General features: G+C 30.9%; 1 protein-coding gene across 1 annotated transcript in view; it reads left to right on the top strand.

The window, feature by feature from the left end:
* Positions 1-13,411, top strand: part of LOC128127202 (uncharacterized) — a 66,757-nt gene extending 53,346 nt beyond the window's left edge. Inside the window, exons 3-9 of the mRNA XM_052765628.1 lie at positions 5,943-6,001; positions 6,759-6,908; positions 7,085-7,112; positions 7,344-7,529; positions 7,757-7,977; positions 8,070-8,160; positions 13,398-13,411. Coding sequence (XP_052621588.1) covers positions 5,943-6,001; positions 6,759-6,908; positions 7,085-7,112; positions 7,344-7,529; positions 7,757-7,977; positions 8,070-8,160; positions 13,398-13,411 — 749 coding nt within the window. The remainder of the gene's footprint in view (positions 1-5,942; positions 6,002-6,758; positions 6,909-7,084; positions 7,113-7,343; positions 7,530-7,756; positions 7,978-8,069; positions 8,161-13,397) is intronic.
* Positions 13,412-26,226: the final 12,815 nt, after the last annotated feature.

Below are 26,226 nucleotides of genomic sequence, written 5' to 3'. Positions count from 1 at the left end.
CTACGTGGTTGTTCCTTACTTGATAGATCATGAAGTAGACTTTGAGTTAATGAGTCACAATAAAGATTATACTATAAAAACTTAGCGATAATAATGCTAGGTTTCGTCGAAGGAAAAATAGAATCGTTAGAAGCGAAGCGCTGTTGTAACGCCCGGGTTTCAGGGCTAAGCATATTTGTCGATGTAATAGTCTAGGTCAACAATTGTAACTCTTTTTGAAGTAATAAAGATGAAATATTTGAGTATTATGTGAATTATGTGTGTTTATGTGTTTATATATTTAATTATAAATGTATACTTAATACAGAATAAAAATAAGCATCAAAATTAAAGTGTGAGATAAGCCCGACAGAACCGAAATCCGAGTTATAATGAAGAAGTTATGACCCGTCGAAGTTTCGCGACAGAACCGACACGATACCGGGAAGCGTAAATAGTTAATTTACGATAGAGCGAGATTTAGCCTTAGCGATCTAAACGAAATTCGTAGAATATGTTAAACTAAGAACATCGATAAAAAGAACGCCCAAATCTGACTTCGTATGAAGAAGTTATGATTTTTCGAAGTTTCGGATTAGTAGTGTACAGCCCGAAATTCGAATATTAGATCGAGTGATTTTTAACCAACACGACCTAAACGAGAATCGAAGATCTCGTTAAGAGTAGCGTAACGAGAAAAGGATGGGCGAAAACGGACGTCGGATGAAGAAGTTATGAGGATTTAACGGACCAATCATGTCCCGGCCTGTTAATAAAATAAAATTTAAAATCGAGTCAAAATTAGCCGACGGAGTCTAAACGAAAGTTGTAGAGTACGTTCCCACCTTCGTGTGGATATAAAGAACGTTGAAAACGGAGGTCGTACACAAAAGTTACGAATTTTTGAAGTTGTAACTCGAATTTGCGAAGCTAGTGCAATGGGTGATGACGTGGCTCGATCAGGGCCGTAGCTTGCGGATCACGGTCTGGTCTTCGGATTTGGACACCTGGCCTCGCTATGCCTCGCGTACGACAGGAACGCCCTGCGTCCGAGTACGCCCCGCGTCGGAAGAAGGCTACGCCCAGCTGACTTCGGATTGAGCGGTTCGGAGGAGTGCCACGATGACCCAGCAGCGAAGCGACGCGTGTAGTACGACCGAGCCACTACGCCCAGCGTAGGTCCGAGGTACGCCCAGCGTACCGAGGCCTCGCAGCCTATAAAAGGGGACCGAGGGCAACTTCATTTCTTGCACCTTTCCACCTTCTTTCTCTCACTACTTTCTCTCTCTATGTGCTCTAAACCCCCCTAAGCCCTAGATAAAACCCCTAGCACCCTAAGGAAGCCCCGACGCTCCCGGAGTCCTAAGAAAAAGAGCCTTTCGGTTTCAAAACGCTGCTTCAAATAAAGTTCCAGTTTTCGTTAAAATACGCTGTAAGTGAGCTACGCTTACGTAATTTTTAATATAGCTTTCAAATAATTATAGGAATGATATTAGGTCCTTAAAATAATTATTTGGGCTATTATTATGAGTTATATTGAGTGTTATTAACGCTTATATAATTATAATAATAGTCAGACTAATTAAATTGTCGCAGTTATCGTTAGACTAAACCCTAGTGGTATTGGTACTAGGTTTTATCGAAGGAAAATCGTTTTGAGAGTATCGAAGCGCTGTCCGAGTGCTGAGTCACCACCTTTCAGGTGAGTGTGTAGTTACTTTCAGCTTACACATAGATATGAAGTATTTTATATAAATTACATGCTATGTGTTCATATTATCTGAATACTTGCTATCTATGCTGGATGAACGTTTTTATACATGTTTTCAATGATTTAAACTGTATATGTATTTTATATCTACGAAAATGTTGGGGTAAAACATGGGTAGATGTAATAGGTGATGTGTGATAAAACGATGAGAGGCCTCAATGTTGATGTTGTTGATTCTGTCATGTAGCGGAGTATGGATGACGACCACGGACTCTTCTAGACAGTCCAGTGGAACACTAGCAGGCTCGCAACCTGTAGGTGTTTGTGAACGATGTGTTCATCGGTGTACTCCATCCCCCACATGGTTGCCTTTAGGACATTTATTGCTAAGGAATCCCCTTAGCAGTAGTGTCCATCCCGATGATGATCCTTAGGTTAGGTCCCTTATGATAGGTGTTTAGGGACGTAAAGTGAGGATAACGGGAACGGGTAATCGGGTTATTGTTGATTGATGAAATTAATAAACTTATTTATTGTGGATTGAAAACCCTATGTGCTCACCAGGCTCCCCAGCCTGAACCACTCAGTTTCTTGTATTACAGGTAGTGGCGCATGAGCATAGATGTGATGTTTTGGGATGAGGGATTACGGATATAGGCCTGTAGATACGAAATAATGTAGTAAGGCTTATATTGTACTGTTTATGCTTTTGATCTGTATCAAACATGACATCCCAAGTCTTTTAATGAAATACATTTCCTCGGAAATGCTTTTGATAAATCTTTATCATATTTTGTTTTTGGACAAATTCCGCAACACTTTTATTTAAAATGTTACTCTGATTTTCAAACAAAGCATAAACAAAGTCGGTCTTTTCTGGCCGTGAAAATGGGGATGTCATAGCTGTCCGAGTTTGGAATCATCAATTTAACAAGTGAGTGCATAGTTACTTCCATATTACATATAGATATGAAGTATTTTATATAAACTACGTGCTATGTGTGCATATTATCTGTATACTTGCTATCTATGTTGGATGAACGATTTTATACAAGTTTTAAATGATTTAAAATGTATATGTATTTTATATCCATGAATATTTTGGGTAAAACATGGGTAGATGAAAGATGAGAGATGAAGGATGATATGAGTGAACATAGGCAACTATAGACTTAGTGCCTAATAAATAACATCGGCAAATATGGACTTAGTGGCATTTGAATAAACGTTGGTAGCTATGGACTTAGTACCTGTTAGATAAACATTGGTAGATATGGATTTAGTACCTATTAGATGAACACTTGTAGCTATGGATTTAGTACCAGATGAATGAACTTTAGTAGCTAAGGAATTAGTGCTTTACGAATAAACATTGGCAACTATGGACTTAGTGCCTATCATATAAACCCTGGAAGTAATGGGCTTCGAAATGAACAAATGCAGGATAAATGATTATTAGTGTAGATCCTTAAGAGTAAGGAAGATAATGGGGATGGGTAGTTTGGTTGATTGTTGATGTTTAAACATAATAATTATATTATTGTGGGTTGAAAACCCTATGTACTCACCGGGTTTCCCAACCTGACCCACTCAAGCTTATTTGTATCACAGGTGTCGATACGAAGCTACTTTACACTGAGAGATATAAAAGAGATGTAGATCACTAGTGTAAAGGAATGTAAGTTCTACTTATGCTTATGTTTCTATATTGACGATGACATCCCAAGGTTTTAAAAGGAATAAAAATATATTTCTTCGGAAATGCTTTGATAACACATTTATCATGTTTTTTTGGGAACAAATTCTGCAACATTTTTATTAAAAGAAGTACTTTGATCTTAATTAAGCATAAACAAAATCGGTCTTTTCTGGCCATGAAAATGGGGATGTCACAGTTTTGGCAACCTTTTTGGTAGGGACTAGATTAAGGATATGGGCGACAGTATCCAAGGAATACCCCTAGAATGAGATTTGTAACGAAGCTCGACTCATTATGGAACGAACCATGTCCAACAAGGTTCGATTCCGCCTCTCAACCACATATAGAAAAGTAGACTCACAATCTGGGATGAAAACCCGAAGATCCGTCAGAGAGAATATGGCTTTTCTCTATTTGGAATTGTGAATAATGAATTAATTTAATTCAGAAAACTATTTATAGTCCTGGAATATTTTGGCAGAAAATATTTTCATTCCTGATGTTGGACTGTAACAGTATGAAACTTGAAATGCCCAAGTTTCACAAAACCAGGAGTATCCACTCTCCTGATATCATCTAAAACATAAACCCTAATGTACACAAAGTTTGTTCGGACAAGCTTGAAATTCACAGAAACTGAACTAGCTTCTATTGAATCGATGAGGTTCGTACAATGGAAATTTCGGGTTGTCACATCGGTGAAGGTGCACTTACAGCATCAAAAGGGTTCAAAATGGACATGGAGGTCTGAGGATGAAATGAGTGAGCATTATCTAGAGTTATTTGCAGTGGCGACTTCAAGGGCGAAGTCTGATTCAAGTGAGGGGATTTGTAGCATCTGAATCTTTGGGGTACTTAATTTATTGAATTCTCGCATTTTGGGAGGAGGTCTTACGACGTGAGACATGGTGGTCACGACGTGAATGAACATTGACCATTTGACCCATATTCTTGAACCTCACGACGTAAGCTTGAGGCCTCACGACATGAGAAAGGTCTGACAATCCAAAACCCTAATTGTCGATTATTTAATGGAATAAGAGACCTAAGGTTGCCCATCCTTAGCCTCTCTTACTCTCAAGCCTCCTAAAAACCCTAGATTCGACCTCCTTGAGACTTTTGGCCATTGTTGGTGACCTTGAAGAGCTTATTTGGTGGTTTTTGGCCTATTGAAGGGAAGAGGACTCTTGTGGTGCTTCATTTTGGCAATCTAGCTTCTACCTCTTGGTCTTGTTGAGCTTTTGGACCTCTATAGGTCATAAAACTCTTACCTTTTAGTCTCTTGCATGTTAGATCTTGGTTGTGAGAGCTTTCTTTGCATGGTTGGGTTGTGTAGTATGCATGGGATCCATAAACTTGGCAACTTTATGGATCCTTAAGACATCTTTTGTATATGAGGCTTTGGGTATGAGTTTTGGTGATGGTTTTAGACTCCAAGTATGAGTCTTGATCTTATTACCTTTCTTTTGACCTAGTTAGTATCTATGTCATGCATTGGACATGCATGACCAAAAAGCTACAATTTTTATAGTCCTTATGATCGAGGAAGGTCTTCTAGAAAGTCCCAATGAATGTCTTAAAGGATTAAGAGCTTAATGCTCCAAGTTGGTCAAAACATATCTCACGACGCGAGAAATAGGAATCTCATGATGTGAGAAGTGAGGTTGTATCGATCTGAGGAATCTGGTTGGATGAGTTGTGACTGAGTCGACTCACTGAATGGGTCCGGGTCAAGTCCATTCTCACGACGTGACCAGAGAACAAGTCACGATGTAAGGGTGAACTGATAGGATTGTAGACCATTGACCTTAGGCGTTGACTTTTTATAAGAGTTGACTTTTGGTCAACTCTTGGTTTTGAAGGGTAGACTGAAGGTTTTCCTTGTATGATTATCTAGGTGTGGTGAAGCACTAGTGTAGCTGACCGTGAGAGCAGTAGTAGTTGATTATCGATCGAAAGTTGAGTTCCCTTCACTGTACTAGTGGGTCGAAGGCACCAATGCCGAACCACTAGATTATGTTTGTAGGATGATGATTGTCTTCATGAAAATTACTTGTGATGTCTTTGTAACTCTTACTATTATGATTATATGCTAGCTTTAGGGGTGAAATAGACCCGATACTAGTTGAAAGAGACCGAAAGGGTTGAAATATACCCAATACCAGTTGAAAGAGACCGAAGAGGTTGAAATATACCCAGTAACAGTTGAAAGAGACCGAAGAGGTTGAAATATACCCAGTACCAGTTGAAAGAGACCGAAGGGGTTAAAAATAGACTCAGTGCCGGTTGAAAGAGACTGAAGGGGTTGAAATAGACCCAATTATGCTTGAATGTTAAATATATGTATGGTGTGGGGTATTTTGGAGGAGCTCACTAAGCTTTGTGCTTACAATTTTCAGTTTATGTTTCAGGTACTGCCAACTCGAAAAGGAAGGGCCCGGATTGATCGAACTGCATCCACCCATGTTTTTTCTCATTATGTGAATTTGGGATTTATACAGAGGATCTGATCGGAGAAGTTGATCAGAAATGTGTTGTATGACAATGTTGTAGATGAGGCTGGTGATTTGTACCTCACCATTGGGGATTTTGTTAAAGAGTGGCTACCTACGGTTTGCATAGGGTTGAAATCTTTGCTTTCCTCTGGTATTCCACCTTCCTCCATGTGAGAGAGCTTTTGCAACGTTGCTTCAATTTCCTGCCACAAAAATGCTCTCTCAATTTCACTTTCTCTCTCTAGATCCTAGCTCTCATGCTTATCTCTCTACAAAACAGGACCTGATGTTCATCATCATTGTCTTTATCGCCATTGTCAACCCTAGCCTTGACAAAATCTCATCGAATCCTCTCGATGACTACAACGAGGTCGACACTCTCAGACGGATTTGATGCGGTTACGAGCGTAAAACATAGTGGTTATGAGACATCTTCTAGTTTTACGCAGGTTATTTATATATGAGAATTCAAGTTTTTTGTTGTTACTTTTATCAATTTTTTTGCTTTCTAATTGATGTATCTCCATTTCATCGTTGTGCTTTGTCATTTTGATCGTAATCTATTTGACATTAGCGATTGCACGCCAACTGTTCAACAAATCGTCTAATGTACTCTGTGAGTCGGTGATGTTAGGGTATCCAATCTACTAATGGAATATCAAGCTATGGTTCTTGGTAATTGACAACTTTTTCATATATGGTACAGGTTAATAATCGATTTTTTTGATATGAATTAGGATGATTGATTGTTTTACATGCATATTGATATCGAGTGTACATATGCTTTCCTTCGTGTGTAGTTTTACATTCAAATTGATATTGGTCTGTAGTTTTGAGTTTTTAATTTTGTTGATTATATTAAAATTTATTTTAGGTACTAAATATGTCACATCGAAGCTACCCTTCTTGTCATATGACATTTGCCTTCAATGTTGATGGGACATGCGAGATGGAAATCTTCAAGGAAACAAAGAAGAAGTTTTCATTAAAGTCAAAGATCCAGGTCCTTGTTATTTATATGGAGGTAAGCCCCTTGAAGTCGTTACTTAACAGCTAAAGGCATTGTAGAGGGCTCTCCTAATCTTAACCTTGCATTTGTGGCTCATATTTTCCTACACAGGTGAGTTTTTTATTTCATAAAACAAAAAACAGAATTAGAATTTGTTATTGATTTAACATTGCAATAATTGTAATTTGTAGGAATGGTCTATCAACCCTAGAAAAACTAGTATCTTTCCGTGAAATTTCACCATATGAAGCCCAAATCACTAGAGAAGAAAGTGTTTTTTGTTTTTGCATAAATAGTCTTGGAGTTGCATCTTATATAAACAATGTCTTTGAAGATATCATAAATGGGTGAGTATCAAATCTATAACTATTATTTATTACCATATACTTAATAATAACAGTGTAATTTGACTAATTTCATTGATTGTTTCCTTTATGTGAGTATTACTAGAGGCACTTGACAAAGTATCACTAGAAATTGTTAATTTGAAAGTTGCAAATAATCCTCTGATTGAAATGCCCTTCAAAAAACTAGAAAACTGTAACCAAGTTGTTAAAATTGGGAAACAGATGAAGTTATCATTAGTCAGTATTGTTGGAAATGATATTGGTCAGTGGAATAAAAAACTAATACTTGGTAAGTTTACTTTGAACCGATGTTTTATTTGTTAGACCATCAACATCGGGTCTTTCAAGTATAATTACAATGTTATTGCGCAATAATTTAAGGCCACCTAGGACTTCATCTTCCTATATATGAAAGGCTTGCAAATACTTTTATAGTGGCCCACTAGTTTCTCTTTCTAAAAATGGATGAATAATGATGAGTTGTCCACCATTAACATGACCTTAATATGGCACCAGTGTGGGTGCTCTTAGCTTTCGGTGATGAAAATGGTAAAATGGTAACTCTACTTTCTTTTCAAGCTTATTTATGGCAATTGATGCGATTCAACATCCTACAACTTCTCAAGTACTTAAGATCTTATTCACTTGGTAAGGAATTCAATAATGTTGATATTTTAAATTGGGCTAATACCAAAGTCAGAAGCACTGGAAGCCAGAGCTGTATGAAGAGCTTCAAGGTATTATAAAAATAAACTCTATATTATAAATTTATAATTAAATATATTTATATAATATATAAATTATATTAATTTTCATTGTTCGAGACAAGGGTTTATCAGATGGCATATTATTCAATGAGATACTTAGTGTTGTGTGGCCTTGTGTTATTAATTGGCGCCTCGTTACAAAAGGCCATACTGGTATATATTGTTTTCATCATTTTTTTAATTTTATAATTTAAATTACATGTGATTCATATATAAATCAAAATTGAATCACATATAAATTACATTTGTAAATCACAAGTGAATCTCATATAAATTACATATGATTCACATGTAAATCACATATAATTCATAAATGAATTACATGTGATTCATATGTAAATCACAAGTGAATCACATATAAATTACATGTAACTCACATGTAAACCACATATGAATCATATATAATTCACATGTAAATCAGAAGTGAATCACATATAAATTACATGTGATTCATATAAATCACAAGTGAATCACTAGGGTGAGCAAACCCGAACCAAGAAACCGAGAAACCGACGAAACCGAAACCGAAAAAACCGAAACCGAATCAAAACCGACGGTGTGGGTTTTAAATTTGTAAAAACAGACTTTCTGGGTTCGGTTTCGGTTTTGCCCCCAGAAACCGACCCAACAACTCAAGAAACCGACCCCTCTTTAAAACCGAGAAACCGACCCAGCAAACCCGCAAACCCGATGCTTTTTACTAATTATTTTATGTTTATATATATATATATATATATATATATATATATATATATATATATATATATATATATATATATATACATATTAAAAAATAAAAATAAATAAAAGAAGCTTAGGTGTTTTTTTAATTATTTACGTAATTGTTACATTTCTGTAAAATGGGTTCAAACCCAAAACCCATGGGTTTAAACCCAGAAACCGATGCTTTTTACTAATTATTTTATATATATATATATATATATATATATATATATATATATATATATATATATATATATATATATATATATATAATAAAAATAAATAAAAGAAGCTTTAGGTGTTTTTTAATTATTTGACTAATTGTTACATTTCTGGAAAATGGGTTCAAACCCAAAACCCATGGGTTTAAACCCAGAAACCGTAAGTGTATGGGTTGAACCCAAGAAACAGAGAAACCGTCCAAACCGATATCAGAAACCGAGAAACCGAACCGACCAGAAACCAACCCTATTGGGTTCAGAAAACCAGAAACCGATTATTTACGGGTTGGGTTGGGTTGGGTTGGGGTCCAAAACCGACCCAAACCGACTCATGCACAGCCCTATGAATCCCATATGAATTACATGTGACTCACACGTAAATCACATGTAATTCACATATAAATATTATAAGATATAATCACATGTGAATATCATATTATATAATCACATATAGTATATAATCACATGTGAATCTTACATTATATAATCACATGTGATTCATATAAATCACAAGTGAATCACATATGAATTACATGTGACTCACATGTAATTCACATATGAATCACATGTAATTTACATATAAATCACAAGTGAATCACATATGAACTATATATGATTCACATGTAATTCATATAAAAATATTAGAAGATATAATCACATGTGAATATAATATTATATAATCACATATAGTATATAATCACATGTAAATCTTACATTATATAATCACATGCGAATCTTACATGATATATACATATGTATTTTTGTAACATTTTTTTTATATTATATTATTTTATCGAATATAATGCGTGTACTATTGTCTTTATTGATTACATAGAAATACTCACTAGAAAAAAAATATTCATATATGCACCTAAAACGTAGATTTTTTTGGATAAAAAAATTATAGTGTTTTTTTTAATATTCTAGTTTATATATATATATATATATATATATATATATATATATATATATACAGACTTTTAAAAATTTATAATTTTTTAAAAAAATGCAGTTTTTTAATTAAATATCAATTTTTTGTAATAAAATCCTTGTTTTCTAAAAAAATTTAAAAAATCAGAATTTTTTTAAGAATCGAAACTTATTATATTTTTAAAAAATCTGAAAATTTGATTATGATGTTACTTTTTAGACATTTTTATTAATATTTCCAATAATACAAAAATGAAACGAGAATGGTAACATGACGATCATGCCCCTAATGAGTTAATTTTGATCTAACGCTTCGCCGTTAGTTCTCAAGTTTTTCGGAAACTATGAGTTCTCAATAGATCTCACCCATATAATCTGGTGTATGTGTGTCCAATGTACAAGTGTACATCTATTTCTTTGGTCGTTGATCATTATGATTTTTGACGCTCACAATTGGTTCATTGGTTCCTTGTTAATTATAGTTCTGTATTGAACCTCACTATATATATATATATATATATATATATATATATATATATATATATATATATATATATATATATATATATAACTTAACGTATACATTTGGATTTTTGAATAAAAAAAGGATTAAAAGAGATCGTTTTTAGAATAAAGGAGACTAAAAATAAATAGTGGGTTTTAGGTATAGTAAAAATTTAAATAGATGAATTAGGAGGATTATATTGTAATAACTTAATGTATACATTTGGATTCATTATCATACATCATACATACTTATAAAGCTAGCATTTTTTCTTGAATCTCATGCATTTGAAACTCCCATGCATTTTTCCTTTCACCACATTCATTTGAAACTGCCATGACTTTTCAATTTCTTTCTAATAATGATTATAAATTGGTTAATAAGGTTAAATAAATATCAAACCTAAAGTGTAATCATATATAAACTAAATTTTAATATTAAAAAATATCTTTACTTCTACATATAAAGTTATGTTTTTTTAACTTTTAACATATTATACTTAATTTATTAATTTTAATATATTGTTGGATGTAAACCATTATCATTTTAAAGCTATAAATTTTAAACAGTTTGTATAAAATACTTAAATTATTAGTTTAAATATCATATTATATGGTCAACTTAAATATAAATTTTAGATTAATTTAAACAACCCAAAAATATTCTATAAATAATTAAAAGTGATAAATTGTAATGTCTTTCTAATAATGATTATAATTTGGTTAATAAGGTTAAATAAATATCAAACCTAAAGTGTAACCTTAAATAAACTAAATTTCAATATTAAAATAATATCTTTACTTTTACTTATAAAGTTATGACTTTAACTTTTAACATATTATACTTAATTTATTAAATTTAATTTGTTATTGTATGTAAACCATTATTATTTTAAAGCTAAAACTTTTGAACAGTTTGGACAAAATACTTAAATAGTTAATTTAAATATAACATTACAGTGTCAACTTAAATATAAATTTCAGTTCGACTTAAAAAATCCAATTAATATTTTGTGAATAATTAAAAGTGATAAATTATAGTGCTAAATGCAAAAACTAAATTGTAATCTCAATTTAACTAAAATATTTCCTAAAAATATTTTTATAACCGTTAAAAGTTTTCAAATAAGTAGCTTAAAATAACTTATAATAACAATAGTTAAAAATAACACTATATAAATGATTATATTGTTACCTTTAAAATCAAAAAAAAATTGTTTGCTGTTTTAAATAATTATAATGATAGAAATTAAAACGTTAAACAAATAAATTTTAAAAAAATTAATTAACAATAACAACAACTATAAATAACATTAAACCATATATTATATTTAATTTTATTCATGAGTAACTCGCAGGTAGAAGTCATTCAAATGATTGAGATTATGCAGTTATAATAGATGTATATGTTATCATATAATTCAAAATAGTCAATATATTATATGAATTTAGTATACAAATTATTATATCAAATTTAACAACAATGTTATTGTTATATTTAAAAAAAATATATATTTGTAAAGATTTCAACTACATATGTCTTTCTGCGCAACGCGTGGGCATTCGCCTAGTATACTTATAAAGCTTGCATTTTTTCTTGAACCACATTCATTTGAAACTCCCATGACTTTTCAATTTCTTTTTAATAATTATTATAAGTTGGTTAATAAGGTTAATTAAATATCAAACCTAAAGTGTAATCATATATAAACTAACTTTCAATATTAAAAAAATATATTTTCTTCCACTTATAAAGTTTTTTTTTTAACTTTTAACATATTATATTTAATTTATTAGGTCTAATATGATGTATGTAAACCATTATCATTTTAAAGCTACAACTTTTAATCAATTTGTATAAAATACTTAAATTGTTAATTTAAATAGAACCTTACATGATCAACTTAAATATAAAATTTAGTTTAACTTAAACAACTCAAAGAATATTTTGTAAATATTTAAAAATAATAAAGTGTAGTGTCTTTCTAATAATGATTATAAATTGGTTAATAAGGATAAATAAGTATCAAACCTAAAGTGTAATAAAAAATAAACTAAATTTCAATATTAAAATAATATTTTTATTTCTACTTATATAGTTACGTCTTTAACATTTAACATATTATACTTAATTTATTAGATTTAACAAGTTGTTGTATATAAACCATTATCAGTTTAAAACTACAACTTTTGAATTGGATGGACAAAATACTTAAATTGTTAATTTAAATATAACATTACAGGATTAATTTCAATATAAATTTTAGTTCCACTTAAAAAAACTCATAGAATATTTTGTGAATTGTGAAAAGTGATAAATTGTAGTGCTAAATGCAAAAACTAAATTGTAATATCAATTCACTAAAATATTTCCTAAAGATATTTTTATAATCGTTAAAAGTTTTGAAATAAATAGCTTAAAATAACATACAATAACAATAGTTAAAAATAACTCTATATAAATAATTATATTGTTACCTTTAAAATAAAAAAAAATGTGATGTTTTAAATAATTACACTGATAAAAATTAAAAACGTTAAACAAATAAATTTTAAAAATGAATTAACAATAACAACAACTATAAATAATATTAAACCATATATTATATTTAATTTTATTCATAAGTAACCGTAGGTAGAGGTCATTCAAAAGATTGAGATTATACAGTTTTAATATATGTATATATTATCATATAATTCAAAATAATCAATATACTATATCAACTTAGCATACAAGTTATTATATCAAATTTAACAACGACATTATTGCTAGATTTAAAAAAACATATATTTGTGAAGATTTCAGGCTTATAGATGTTTCTGCGCAACGCGCGAGCATTCGCCTAGTTTTGAATAAAAACGGATTAAAAGAGATCGTTTTTAGAATAAAGGAGACTAAAAATAAATAGTGGGTTTTAGGTATAGTAAAAATTAAAATAGATGAATTTGGAGCCTTGAGCATCTCCAATGGTTTTTTTTTTATTTTTTTTTTTTATTATTTTTTTTTTGTAGATAATTACTATTGATTTTTTATAAATGCGCACTTATTCCTATTGGAGTATACCATTTTGTTGCTTATTTTTATTGACCATTCAATATATATTGAGTGGTCAATATAGTTTAACATCTTGTATATTTTACCCCTTCATCTTCTATTAATATTTTAATTTACTCATTTATTATATTTTAGTTTTCAATTTATTTATTTATTTAGTAGTTAATTTGAATTGTCACTTTATATAATTTATCTGTGAAATATTTTGTGACATTTTACGAATTTTTAGAGGTATTATAAGAATACGTTTAATACTATGTGTGTTTAAAAATAACTAACTAAATGGAGAGGTTATATAGAACATTTTAAATAGATAAGGATAGACTAGTTAAATTTAAAGAAAAAATTAGTGGAAAAAGTTAACCATTGAAAAAATAATTTATTTAGAGATTAAAGTTAATAGAATAATAAGGTAACGATAATTTAAGCTATATGATAACTCAACTATCGAAGATACTCTCAGTTAGCATTAACACCCACCTGTCATTCTAATAGCTCCACCACTAAATGAAACCACATTGAATTGAAACCCTACATCATTTAGTTTTTAACTTATTTTTATGTTTCTTTTTTCAAGATACTTGTTACGTGTAGTCTTTTACGAAAAGATTGATTCAAGCAAATCTAATAAAATTGGTATTCATCAATTTGAGATTTTTATGTTTTAAACCAGTCAAAATCATACCGTTTTAACCCCTTTACGCGTTATATTTACACGATAGTGTTAGTGTGGGGAAAGGTACAACTCATAGTAGCGTAAAATGGCAAAGGAGCCAGCTCATAGCATTGACTAGTAAACGAGCAAACCAAACTCTCAAGGACCAAATAATCACAAAAATACAAACATATCTCTATCAATATTCAAAGCCATGCTAGTTTGCCACACCTCTACTTTTATTTCTCTCAATTTTGGTATGTAGGTCCTGTTGTATCTTATGCATAAGAACTTGTAACATTGGTATAGAAGTTTCAATATTTTATCATCAAACATAAATAACAACTTGTTTAATTATCCGAACAATATAACATTTCATGTGTTAATGGCATGTTATTCTGTGTTTGACGTGTATTGAACTGAACTATAAATAAAAAAAATTTGTAGTTTTTTTTATCCAGAAGGTGGGATAAAGATTCGCTATCTTGAATGTGTAAAATATATAAAATAGAAAATTACCTCAAAACTTATTCAATTTTTCTACAGTCATACAAAAAAAAAATGTAACCTTAAAGTATTTGTAGCTTAATTATGAAACTCTGTAAAAGATTCATCAATCATTTCATGTTTGATGATATCATTAACGTATAATTTCATTCTTTTTCAGACACACACTCCACCATATTTAAAGGTTTTTAAACGGTCCTACTTTTTTTATATTCAAACATGAGGTGTCATTCGAGTACAACTTGTTTGTCTTTAAAAGGAAAGTTCTTGAACAATTGCGTTTGTATAAAAGTGTGAGCATGTGATATTAGGGTTGTGCATTTGCTTGAAACTTGACTTAACGTAAAATCAATATATATATATATATATATATATATATATATATATATATATATATATATATATATATATATATATATAACATAATCGAAACTAAGTCGATGTAATCTACTTTGGTTCTGGTTTATAACAAACTAGGTGTAAGACCCATGTATTACATGGGTTCATTTTAAAGAAAAAATTATTAAATTATAAATATTTGATAAATTTGAATTTATAATAAAAAAAATAGAAAAATATTGAATTATTAAAATTAATTTGTCTATTTTTTTAATTAGAAGGAAATCAATTAATGAAATTGATATGCATTTATTATTATATTTATTGTAATTATTACATTTAAACATTATGTGGAAATTAATAAAAAAAAAACCACAAAATGTCATGTGGAAAAAAATTAATTGAAAATAACCACAAAATTACATGTGGCCAAATCAATAAGAGTATAAGTATAACATGTGACAAAAAGTTCTTTATTTATTAGGGAGGATTCGATACTAAACCACCCTTGAAGCAAATACAATTCCAAATGTAAATACATTAATATAATTTCATTGTAATTATTGTTTCCTTTAATAATAAACGTGAGCCGTTTTCTCTATAAATTGTTACTCCCTCCGTCCCAATATTATTGTCCACAGACAAAAAATACACAGATTAAGAAAAACATTAATTGCCACTAACTTTATATAATAAAATGACAGTTTTGTCCTTACTTTGCATTTAATGTTCCATGAAATGCTTAGTTGGTTAACTAATAATAAGGGGTATTTTGGTAAAAATGTTATTTATTTTTAGAAGTGGACTATTATTTTGGGACAAACCAAAAAGAAAAGATGGACTATAATTTTGGGACGGAGAGAGTATTAGTTTACAAGTTTCAGTATAGTTCAGACTGAATTTTGCACACCCTTTTATTTCCTGTCATCTGTATTTGATACATTTTAAAGGATCGATTATAAAACCATTAACCAGTCTACTAAGGGGAAATATCCAAATTTTTCCATACAGTTTTTAGCTAAAATTTTATATACCTTAATATTATACATAATTCAAAATAACCCAGGATAACATTTTTTTTATTTTTTTTATTTTTTAAAAAAATTTTTAGTTAATTCAAGCTCCGAAAGTAATATTTAAAAAAAGAATTTTTGGATTTTCCATTTATTTTTCATTTTAAAATTATTTTTTAAAATATGTACAGCGTAATATTCTATAAGAATATTTCACGTATTTTTCAAAAAAAATGGAATTTATTTTTATTTATTTTTTAGTTAATTCAAGTTCCGAAAATAATATTTAAAAAAAGAATTTTTAGATTTTTCCATTTATTCTGCATTTTAAAATTAGTTTTAAGAATATGTCAGTGTAATATTCTATTAGAATATTTCACGTATTTTTCAAAGAAAATAGAATTTATTTTTATTTATTTTTATTTTTTAGTTAATTCAAGTTCCGAAAATAATATTTAAAAAAAGAATTTTTAGATTTTTCCATTTATTCTGCATTTTAAAATTATTTTTTAGAATATGTCAGTGTAATATTCTATTAGAATATTTCACGTATTTTTCAAAAAAACAGAATTTTTTTTTATTTTTTTATTTATTTTTTATTTTTTTATTTATTTTTTATTTTTTTAGTTAATTCAAGTTCCGAAATAATATTTAAAAGAAGAATTTTTGGATTTTTCCATTTATTTTGCATTTTAAAATTATTTTTAGATTTGGTCTCACGGTCTCACAAAATTAGAATGGTCTCAAATGAATATATATATATATATATATATATATATATATATATATATATATATATATATATATATATATATATATATATATATATGGGTAATGATCAAATAAGAACACCTAAAAGATTGAGAACGCGAGAACAATTCTTGACCAATCAATATATACGGGCATATTAGTAATTGTATATTTTAATGACAAAACTGCAAAAATAGTCCCTGTGGTATGCATTTTTTTGGGGGTTTTAGTCCAAACAGTGACTTTTTTGGTTTCATAGTCCTTTTGGAGTGGTTTGTATGCAAAAATGGTCCCTCTGAAAACTGAAATGACTATAATACCCTTGAGGTATTTATTTTTCATTTTTCTTTCATTATTCTTAAAATTTAATATTTATTTATTTATTTTAACAATTAAAAAAATAAAAAAGGGCCCACCTCTCTCTCTCTCTCTCTCTCTCTCTCTCCTGTGTAAACCTACAGTAGAACCAACCCTCGTTCATAATCCATTTGAACATCAAATTCCAACATCAAACATCAGAGATTCCAATTTTTTCTTGCAAACAATCGATTTCTCCGATTCCTCAATTCTCAAACAATTGATTCTCACTTTTTTCCTGCAACTTAGATTAACCCACAAACTTATAGATCTTCATCCAGTTTCACTATGAACACACACACAAGATCAAGGTATATATTCGACATCGATTCAGCAGCAAAGTGCAGGTCCAGTGATAGTGGGCTGAGGTCCACTGATTTCCTACGGATGTTGAGAAGACTCAGTTTAGTGGCTATCAAAATCGACGATGAAAAGAAACATTAGTGATGTTAGAGGAGACGATAAACAAGAATCAATTCGAATGCTCAGGGTTATACCCATTATATCACCTGATTTAAACGACAATAAATCTAGAAACATCGTCTACATACAGGTTATACACAAACACGTATTTCATTGATAATACACATAAATGAGAGACAGAGGAATCGTAAGAGAAGGAAAAAAAGAGAAAGGGGTGAGTCGATAAAGGGGAGAAATCGAGAGGGGCTATTGTAGGGAGCTGCTCCGGTGGCCGGTAAAGGGGAAGAAATCGATGCGTAAGATACGAGGGGAGGAAAGAGTAAGATACGCAATGGCTCCCTCCTGCACCGATTTCCTTCTTCTCTACCTAATGGTGCTCGAACCAGAGAAGGTTCTCGATCTGCCCAATCCTAGTGGTAGCACATCAGCTCTGTTGCTTCCATCTTCCCAATACAGCGATGATTGAAAAGAAAAGAAGGAGCAAGGATTGGGGTTTGTTTGGGGTTGCTCAGATCAACAGAAAAGAAAAAAGATGGGGTGAGGCTAGAATGGTGCTATGGTGGGCGGAGATGTAGCGGTTCACGGTGGAGTTTGGTAGTCGAATGGAGGCTAGCAGGTGGTGCGGTGGCTATCTCCAGATTGCCGGAGGTAGCACAGCCCCTTCTTGTTCGTTGAAATTGGGAACGAGAGAAAGAAATGGGTATATGACCTGGAGAGAGAGAGAGAGAGAGAGAGAGAGAGAAGTGGGCCATTTTTTATTATTAAAATAATTATTAAAATAAATAAATAGATATTATATTTAAAAAAATCAAAGAAAAATGAAAAATAAATACCCCAAGGGTATTACAGTCATTTCAGTTTACTGAGGGACCAAATTCACAATGAAACTAGCTCAAAAGGACTACGAAACCAAAAAAGTCACTGTTTGGACTAAAACCCCAAAATTTTGCATACCACAAGGACCATTTTTGCAATTTTGTCTATTTTAATTAAATTAAAATTCAATCAAATTCCCTAAAATTTAGGGTGAGTTACCAAAAAATAAATAAATATTCGATTTTTTATTTTTTTTTATTAATGGAATATAAAAAACAATTTTACCATTTTTTTTTTAAAACTGAAAAAAAAAATTCTTAAAAAATTAAATATTTTTCTCCTATTTCACGTTTTTTTTTTCAAAAAAATTAATAGAAATCGAACCCAAATTAATACATTTGTATTGACAATTGATTTTTTTTTCAAAAAACTTGATACTACTCCAATCACAATTTAATACACATCAATTTACAAGTAATCTAATTCCTTTTTTTAATCAATCGAAAATAAAAAGAGTATAAAAATTATCATTTGTTCATAAAAAATACATCTAATCATAAATAAATACACTCGTTAACAAATGATTACAATGTTATTCACAAATGAATACACTACTATTAACAAATGAGTAACTTGTTATTCACAAATGAATAAATGAATACATCTAATCATAAATAAATACACTCATTCACACATGAATGCACTGCTATTCACAAATGAATATAGTGTTATTCATAAATAAATACACATTCTAACATAAATGAATTCATTAAAAATAATATAACTTACATCTAAAAAATAAAGAACATAATACAATTTTTCATTCTCCTCTAGCTCCAATTTTTCACATTTCATCTTCTCAAACAACTCTAAAGGAGCTCCAAGAAGTACTCTCAGAACCTTAATAGTCAACCAACCAACATATTTTTGGGTCAAACTAACATAAAATTGATAAAATCACACACCAGAATAACAACTCGATGTTTAAAACTACAGAAATCAATGAACACAAACAAATGAGAACTTTCATAAATAAATACATTCATTCACACATGAATGCACTGCTATTCACAACTGAATACACTGCTATTCACAATAACATAATATTATGTTTGAAGATCATGGAAAAAAAACAAAACCTTTCGTGGAGTTGTAGAGTGAATAGATCCATCTGCTTCCTTTCCTTGCCAAAGCTTAAGTTTGTGTTTCCCTGTCTTGAGTTCTTTTTCAAATTAAAGAGATGAATGGTAGCCCCACCAATTAATCCCTCATTTTTCCCACAGGAAACATCCCAAACCTAACAATAAATGAAACTAAACAATAAAAAATTCGGGAATTCTTTGTTTTACTAATATGAAAGTCATATAAATCTTGAAAATTGGTGAAACTAGTAGCTTACGGTGCATAAATATCATAAATATTTGGTCCCTTCAATTCGTACAAAATTGATTGAATAATGAACTCTAATAGATACCAAAAATCGTATTAGGGATTCGTAAACAGTAACTCTAAGTAAATGATTGGAATTGCAAGGAAACTAACCTGGGTTAGTGGAATTAGTCGAAGGTAGACGCCCTTATAAATTTTCGATTTTGAAAGTAACCGGAAGATTGATATCGCACGATAAAAGAATCGAAACACATTCCAATAATACGTCTTTGTATTTCGCTTTCTCTCAATTGATCTCTACCCATCTGTTGTTTCTCTCGATCGATCTACATCCTTTTTATGCATATCTGCCATGGATTCTCATTAAACATGAGATGGGTAAAAGAATAAAATGAACTAAGAGGATGGCGAGGTTCGATGATGAGAAAAGTAGAGTGGTGGCGTAGGGATTAGGCGGTGAAAGGATGAATATGTTGATTGTTCGTTCTATAAGATTATGTCAACAAAATAGAGGGACATAGAGTAATTATAGGAGTTTACAAAATTAGGGTAATGCTTATTTACCTTAATTGCCTTTATAATTTTCTTTAATTTAAAATTTAAAAATTAAATGTATTAATAATAAGAAAAATAACAATTAATTATAGTCACACATCTTAAAAATTAGATGGTCCAGATCTGTTCTCGCGTTCTCAACCTTTTAGGTGTTCTCATTTGATCATACTCCTATATATATATATATATATATATATATATATATATATATATATATATATATATATATATATATATATATATATATATATATATATATATAAAGAGTATCCAGGACATTTCATTCCCCCCCCCCCCCCCCCCCAAAAAAAAAAAGATTGATCTTAATCTTTTGGCTCTGCTCCTAGAAATAAAAAATTTACAATTTGACATGCAAATGAGTAATTATGAGATTTTAAATAACTAAAAGAAACCAGTCTTATAAACACGAACTTTTAATAATAACACATCTTTATGATGTTCTTCATTTCTAAAATTACACTCTTCATAATCTCGTTTTTCTTTAATGTATCCAATCCGAGACATTCCAATAATATCACATACTTTCTACATGTTAACTCCAATCTGAGTTTAACATAATTCATTCATATTTCCTTTGACATAATCAACACCAATACATCCAGTGGCGGCAAAAAAAATGGTAACCGTTGTCCATTATATAATCATATTAGTGAAAAGATAAAAATAAAAATAACTGGAAATTTGTATTTATAAAAAACTATATGCAAAATCACAGATAAAGCATTGTGATGCCTTTGTTTATTATAATAGCATCATGTACATGCATTTAATTTGGTTTTTCATATATGTAAACCTTGAATAAGATCATATGAATGATAAGGTGGATTTTTTTGAAATGTAATTGCTCCTTCTTGGGGTTTTTTTCATAGAAAATAGATAATAGGCAGTTTTGTTTAGTTTTAGAATTGAAGAAACAAAGAAACAAAGTTTTATATGTTTAAAGGGTGCCAACAAAAAACAAGTGGGGACTAGCTGCAAAAAGATATAAACAAATGACTTTTATAGAAAATATATAAGGTGGAAATTACAATCAATTAGGTCCATGCACGCCACTTCCAATGCTCTACATCCGCCACTGAATACATCACACTATTTACGTAAAATATAACAAGAAATTCAGTAATTTAACTTATAAGTAAAACTTAGTTTACTTACCTTGCTTTAAGTTTTGTTTGGATTGTATCTCAAGCTTACTTCCATCGTGCTTGTACCTTCTCTTGCTTCCCTAATAATAGTTATCCCATAAACATTTCTATCATGATAGATTTCATAGTTTAACTCATATGCATCATTTCTCATTTAATAAACCACATCCTCGTTTCATTTTGGATGAATTCCATATATATTTTTTAATCATTAATTACTCATAACAAGTTTATTCTACTTGTTGGATCATTACAAACATCATAATTTACTATTTAAGGACTTAATTCATTAAGTCACTTTTCTTTCACATATATATCTTAATCCTCATAGATCAAGAGTAACATACAAGGTTCATAAACATTGAATTAGACTAAAATGAAGTTATAATATATAAATTAAGATCCTAATTTCATCAATTAGACTCAAACCCTTCGTCTAGGGTTTCAACCAAAAACCCTCATATTTCACCCAAAATTCAAAGAAAATGGTGTTAGAAGTGTTTATCCATACCTTGATTCAACAAATTGAAGCTTAGACCCGTTTATTCCTTCAAAATCGAACTTGAAATGGATAAGTGTGTGTAAATCGCACCTTAAAGTATATTTTAGAAGTGTAAAGATCAAGAATGCCTTGCTTATGGACATAATTTAATTTATGCTATGATTCGTCCTCACGACGTGACACTTTTGTTGTCACGTTATGAGCTCTCTCTTTAGTGACATATTCCTTACACAACAAAATAAGACCCGTCGCGTAAAATATTAGGCGGTATATTTTCTCATGTGGTGAGGTGTCCTCCTTCACGTGATCACATTGCCAAAGTACAATGTCGTCACTATTCATTTATGTAACTCAATCACCGTTCTCACTCACGTCGTGAGACCCAAATTTTGATATAAACTCTTCTCATTCACTAATTTATGCCATGTAATTTCGTAATTTTTAATAGCTGTTTCAAATTGACATTACACAACATAATTACTCCATAACTATAGATAAAACCTTAATTTATAAAATATACTTATACATTATGTCGCGTCCTTTACCTACTCGATCAAATTAGTTCATTATAGGTTCATCCACCCTTCAAAGATTTTGTCCCCGAAATCAATTAAAACAAGTGTGGGTATTTATCTTTTATATTTGATTCCGTTTCCTATGTAACATCCAATCCTTTATGATGTCGCCATTGGAATTTTACAAGTCTAATTTTCTTATTCTAGAGCATTTTCTCTTTATAGTACAAAATATTCTCACCTTGTTCTTGATATCTCAACTTTTCGTCAATTTGAATTTATGATCACAATATTCTTCACTTTTCATCAAATAATGTTTTTCGTAGTTGAGATACATGAAACTTATTATGTATACCTTGCATTTTAATGGGAAGATCTAAATAGTAAATGACGACTCCAATACGTTGAAAATGCGAAATGGTCCAATAAATTGAGGACTTAATTTTCCCTACTTTCCAAATTGAATTAAACATTTCCATGGTGAGACCTTTAAAATTACCATATCATCAATTTGAAATTCTATCGGTTTCTGACGCTTGTATGCGCATTGCTTTTGTCAGACTTGAGTTATCTTCATATTTTCTCTAATTTCTTTAATTTTTGCTTCTGTTTCTTCTCCAACATCCAATTTAGCAAGTGACTTCTCTCCTGCCTCAGTCCAACACGTGGGGTCCTATACGGAGCCCCATACAAAGCTTAGTAGGGTGCCATTTGGATGCTATCGTGGTAAGTGTTATTATATTTGAATTCTATTAAAGGTAGATAATCGTCCCAATTACCTCCAAAATCAATAATACACGCATGTAGCATATCTTCCATGGTATGAATACTGCCCTCACTTTGTCCGTTCGTCTGTGGGTGATATGATGTACTCATCGATATCTTAGAACCCATTTGATCTTGAAAACTTTGCCAAAATCTTAAAGTAAACAAGCTATCACGATCTGAGATTATCGAAATCGTTACACCTTGTATTTTAACTACTTCATCACTATATATACTGTTGGAACCTGAAAGTGAACCTCTAGCAATCACTAACATTTTTGGAGTTCCGAAGTCAGTCTTAGTTCCGAAACAGAAGTTGGTGCGAAGTAAATGTGCAGTCCGGAATAACAACTTGTGTCCGGATGAGAAGAGAAGAGTGTGTGTTAGTGTTCCAAAGCAAATGAAGGCATTCCGGAATAGATGTTATGTTCGAATGTTAACCTATCTGAATCAATGTTTTTTCTAGTTGTATTAATGATATTTGTCACTTAGCTTGATTTAACTTGTCATAGGACTTAGTCTCTTTTGTCAAACGGATAATCAGAGTGTCAGAAGTAACTCTATTATCCAGTCCTATGTATGTAATCAGTTAGTACGATGTATCATGTTCTCTTATTTATAAGAGCATTCAATGTTAAATCAAGTGACAGATTATTCAAATATATCTAGCAATATTTTAGTTAACTTCACTTTCTAAATTATTATCTCAAACATTCTTCTTGTTCTTCATTTATTGTCTTTACCTTGATCATTATCTTCACTCTTCATTAATATCTTGAATACTTTGTTGATTGCATTAACTCAGACTTGACTAGTCTTGCCAGACTTGACTGGAACATTCCTTAGCAAGAAGACATTGATCTTAAACATTAACTCAAGGTTTGAGTTTTCAAACCTTGTCCCTACGCATCAAATTGTTTGTTCTCTGAATTGGTATCAGAGCTTAAGTGGTTGTCCTTTGAATCGTGAAGATCAGATTATAGTTGGTTTGAAATTAGCTTGGTATTTTAACCATTTTTGTGTTCAGGATAAAATTTCTTCTTTATACCACTTTTTCTTGAAGAAATCTTAACTTCAATGGCTGCTTCTAATCCTCAACAAATGTATTCAATGCAAATCGAAAATAGCGTGGGCTGCCCTACTCGTTCCCCACTGCTAGTTGTTGAAGAATATGATCATTGGAAAGTCATAATGGAAAGATTTTTACTAGATAAAGAGAAAGGTGAAGCTATCTGGAGATCCGTCAAAGAAGGTCTTCATGTTCCAGTTAGAACTGATGGGTTTTAGCCATAAGAACTTTCCTATGTGCGCATGCAAAACCCTAATGCTTGGATCTAGGCTTTCTAATTAAACATGCTTTGAATCCAAGACTTCTAATGGCTAATTAGGTTAAATAACAACATTGAAATAGATCTAGAACCATACCTTTGAATTCCTTGTTGATCTTGTTGTCTTGGAGCTTCTAGAGTCACAATTGTCACTCCTCTAATGGCTTACAAACACCAATAGCAAGAAAGATGACTTAGGAGAGAGGAGAGGGGAGGAAATCGGCTAGGGTTCTCTTAATTTAGGTGAGGTGCCGATTTCCCTTGCCTATGGGATCTATTTATACTTGTAGACTCCTTAAGGGTTACAATCTAAACCCTAATTGGATAATCTTCTCTTAAGGATATCCAAATCCATTCCATAGATAACCCCTTGGACGATTTTTGAAGCTATCCTAGCTTCTAGAATCCGTCCCTTGTATATCTATATGGATCTACAGTCTAAATCTTAACTATCAAACAATTGACAGTTTATACCCCTTTATTTAATTAATCTCTTTAAGTCACCAAATTAATTCCAATTAATTCTATGACTTATATTAATCAAATAACAATATATTATTCTTTATATTATTCCCATAATATATTAATAATATTTACTCTCTCTTGATAAATCATCCTGTCAAGTTGCTATGGTGAAGGCAACCCAAAAGGACCATGCACAACCGGGTCAAGTACTTGCCTAATATAGTTGCAGCCTTAGACACTATTCCAACAGTCTCCCACTTGGATAAGCCTAGTAACTATATGCACAAGTACAATTTGGTTTGCAATCGTAGCTCTCGAAGACGCTGTCAAACTCTGATCTAATCAATCTTGTCCTTCAGATAAGGGATCGTACAGTCCTCTGTTAGATATCATGCTGACAATCCTATGGAATGGTTAGTCAAGCATTTAGGTTTCTCGATCTCTGATCTATTCGACATAGAAGTTAAATGAACACATCAATTCAGTTCTGACCGGGCCCGGCACATAAGTCAAATCAAATCATCGAGCGGCCGAGATATCACTTTTACCTTCTTAGATAAAAGTTACAGATAAACTTCGACTTATATGCATTTACTTATTCAATAATCAACTATACACAACAATGCGTTTTATAACACCGAGTTACTGATGCGTTTTCGCATTATCAATGTACAATCAATTAACAAATAACAAACCATATATCTAGGTTTTAAGACTATATGATATTATCGTCTTGCGATCACCTTTTATATCATATTCCATAAGGTGATTCCAACAAGCGCGGGTTTGTTCCAATGCTCAAAACTAGCTCATAAGCACTCATGAACGTTGCAGCAACCCTTTGCTATGTCTAAAACCATTTAGACAATCTACACACCAATTCATGACAATCTTCATTCATATCTACTTCGAACATATGAACAATTGTGGATATTTTGAACAATTCGATTATTCTTAATAAACTCAATTATTCTGGAAGTCAAAACATGCAAAATGAAACAATAGTTAAACAATTAACATAAGACAGTAACATTACTCATAAATAAAACTCCTTTATTTAATCATCAAATGTTAATTACATTTATCTATTACATGTTTCTAATACTATCTAATCTATGCTAATATCATCCTTCAGCCCAATACTCCTAGCATGCTGCAAGTGCTTAATCCTACTCAGTCCCTTCGTAAGCGGATCTGCTGGGTTATCTTCTGATGATATCCTCTTCACTACGAGTTGTCCT

Source organism: Lactuca sativa, chromosome 7, assembly GCF_002870075.4.
Source record: "Lactuca sativa cultivar Salinas chromosome 7, Lsat_Salinas_v11, whole genome shotgun sequence".
Classification (NCBI taxonomy): domain Eukaryota; kingdom Viridiplantae; phylum Streptophyta; class Magnoliopsida; order Asterales; family Asteraceae; genus Lactuca; species Lactuca sativa.
Note: the sequence above shows the minus strand (reverse complement) of the source record. Positions and strands in the feature narration are given on the sequence as shown.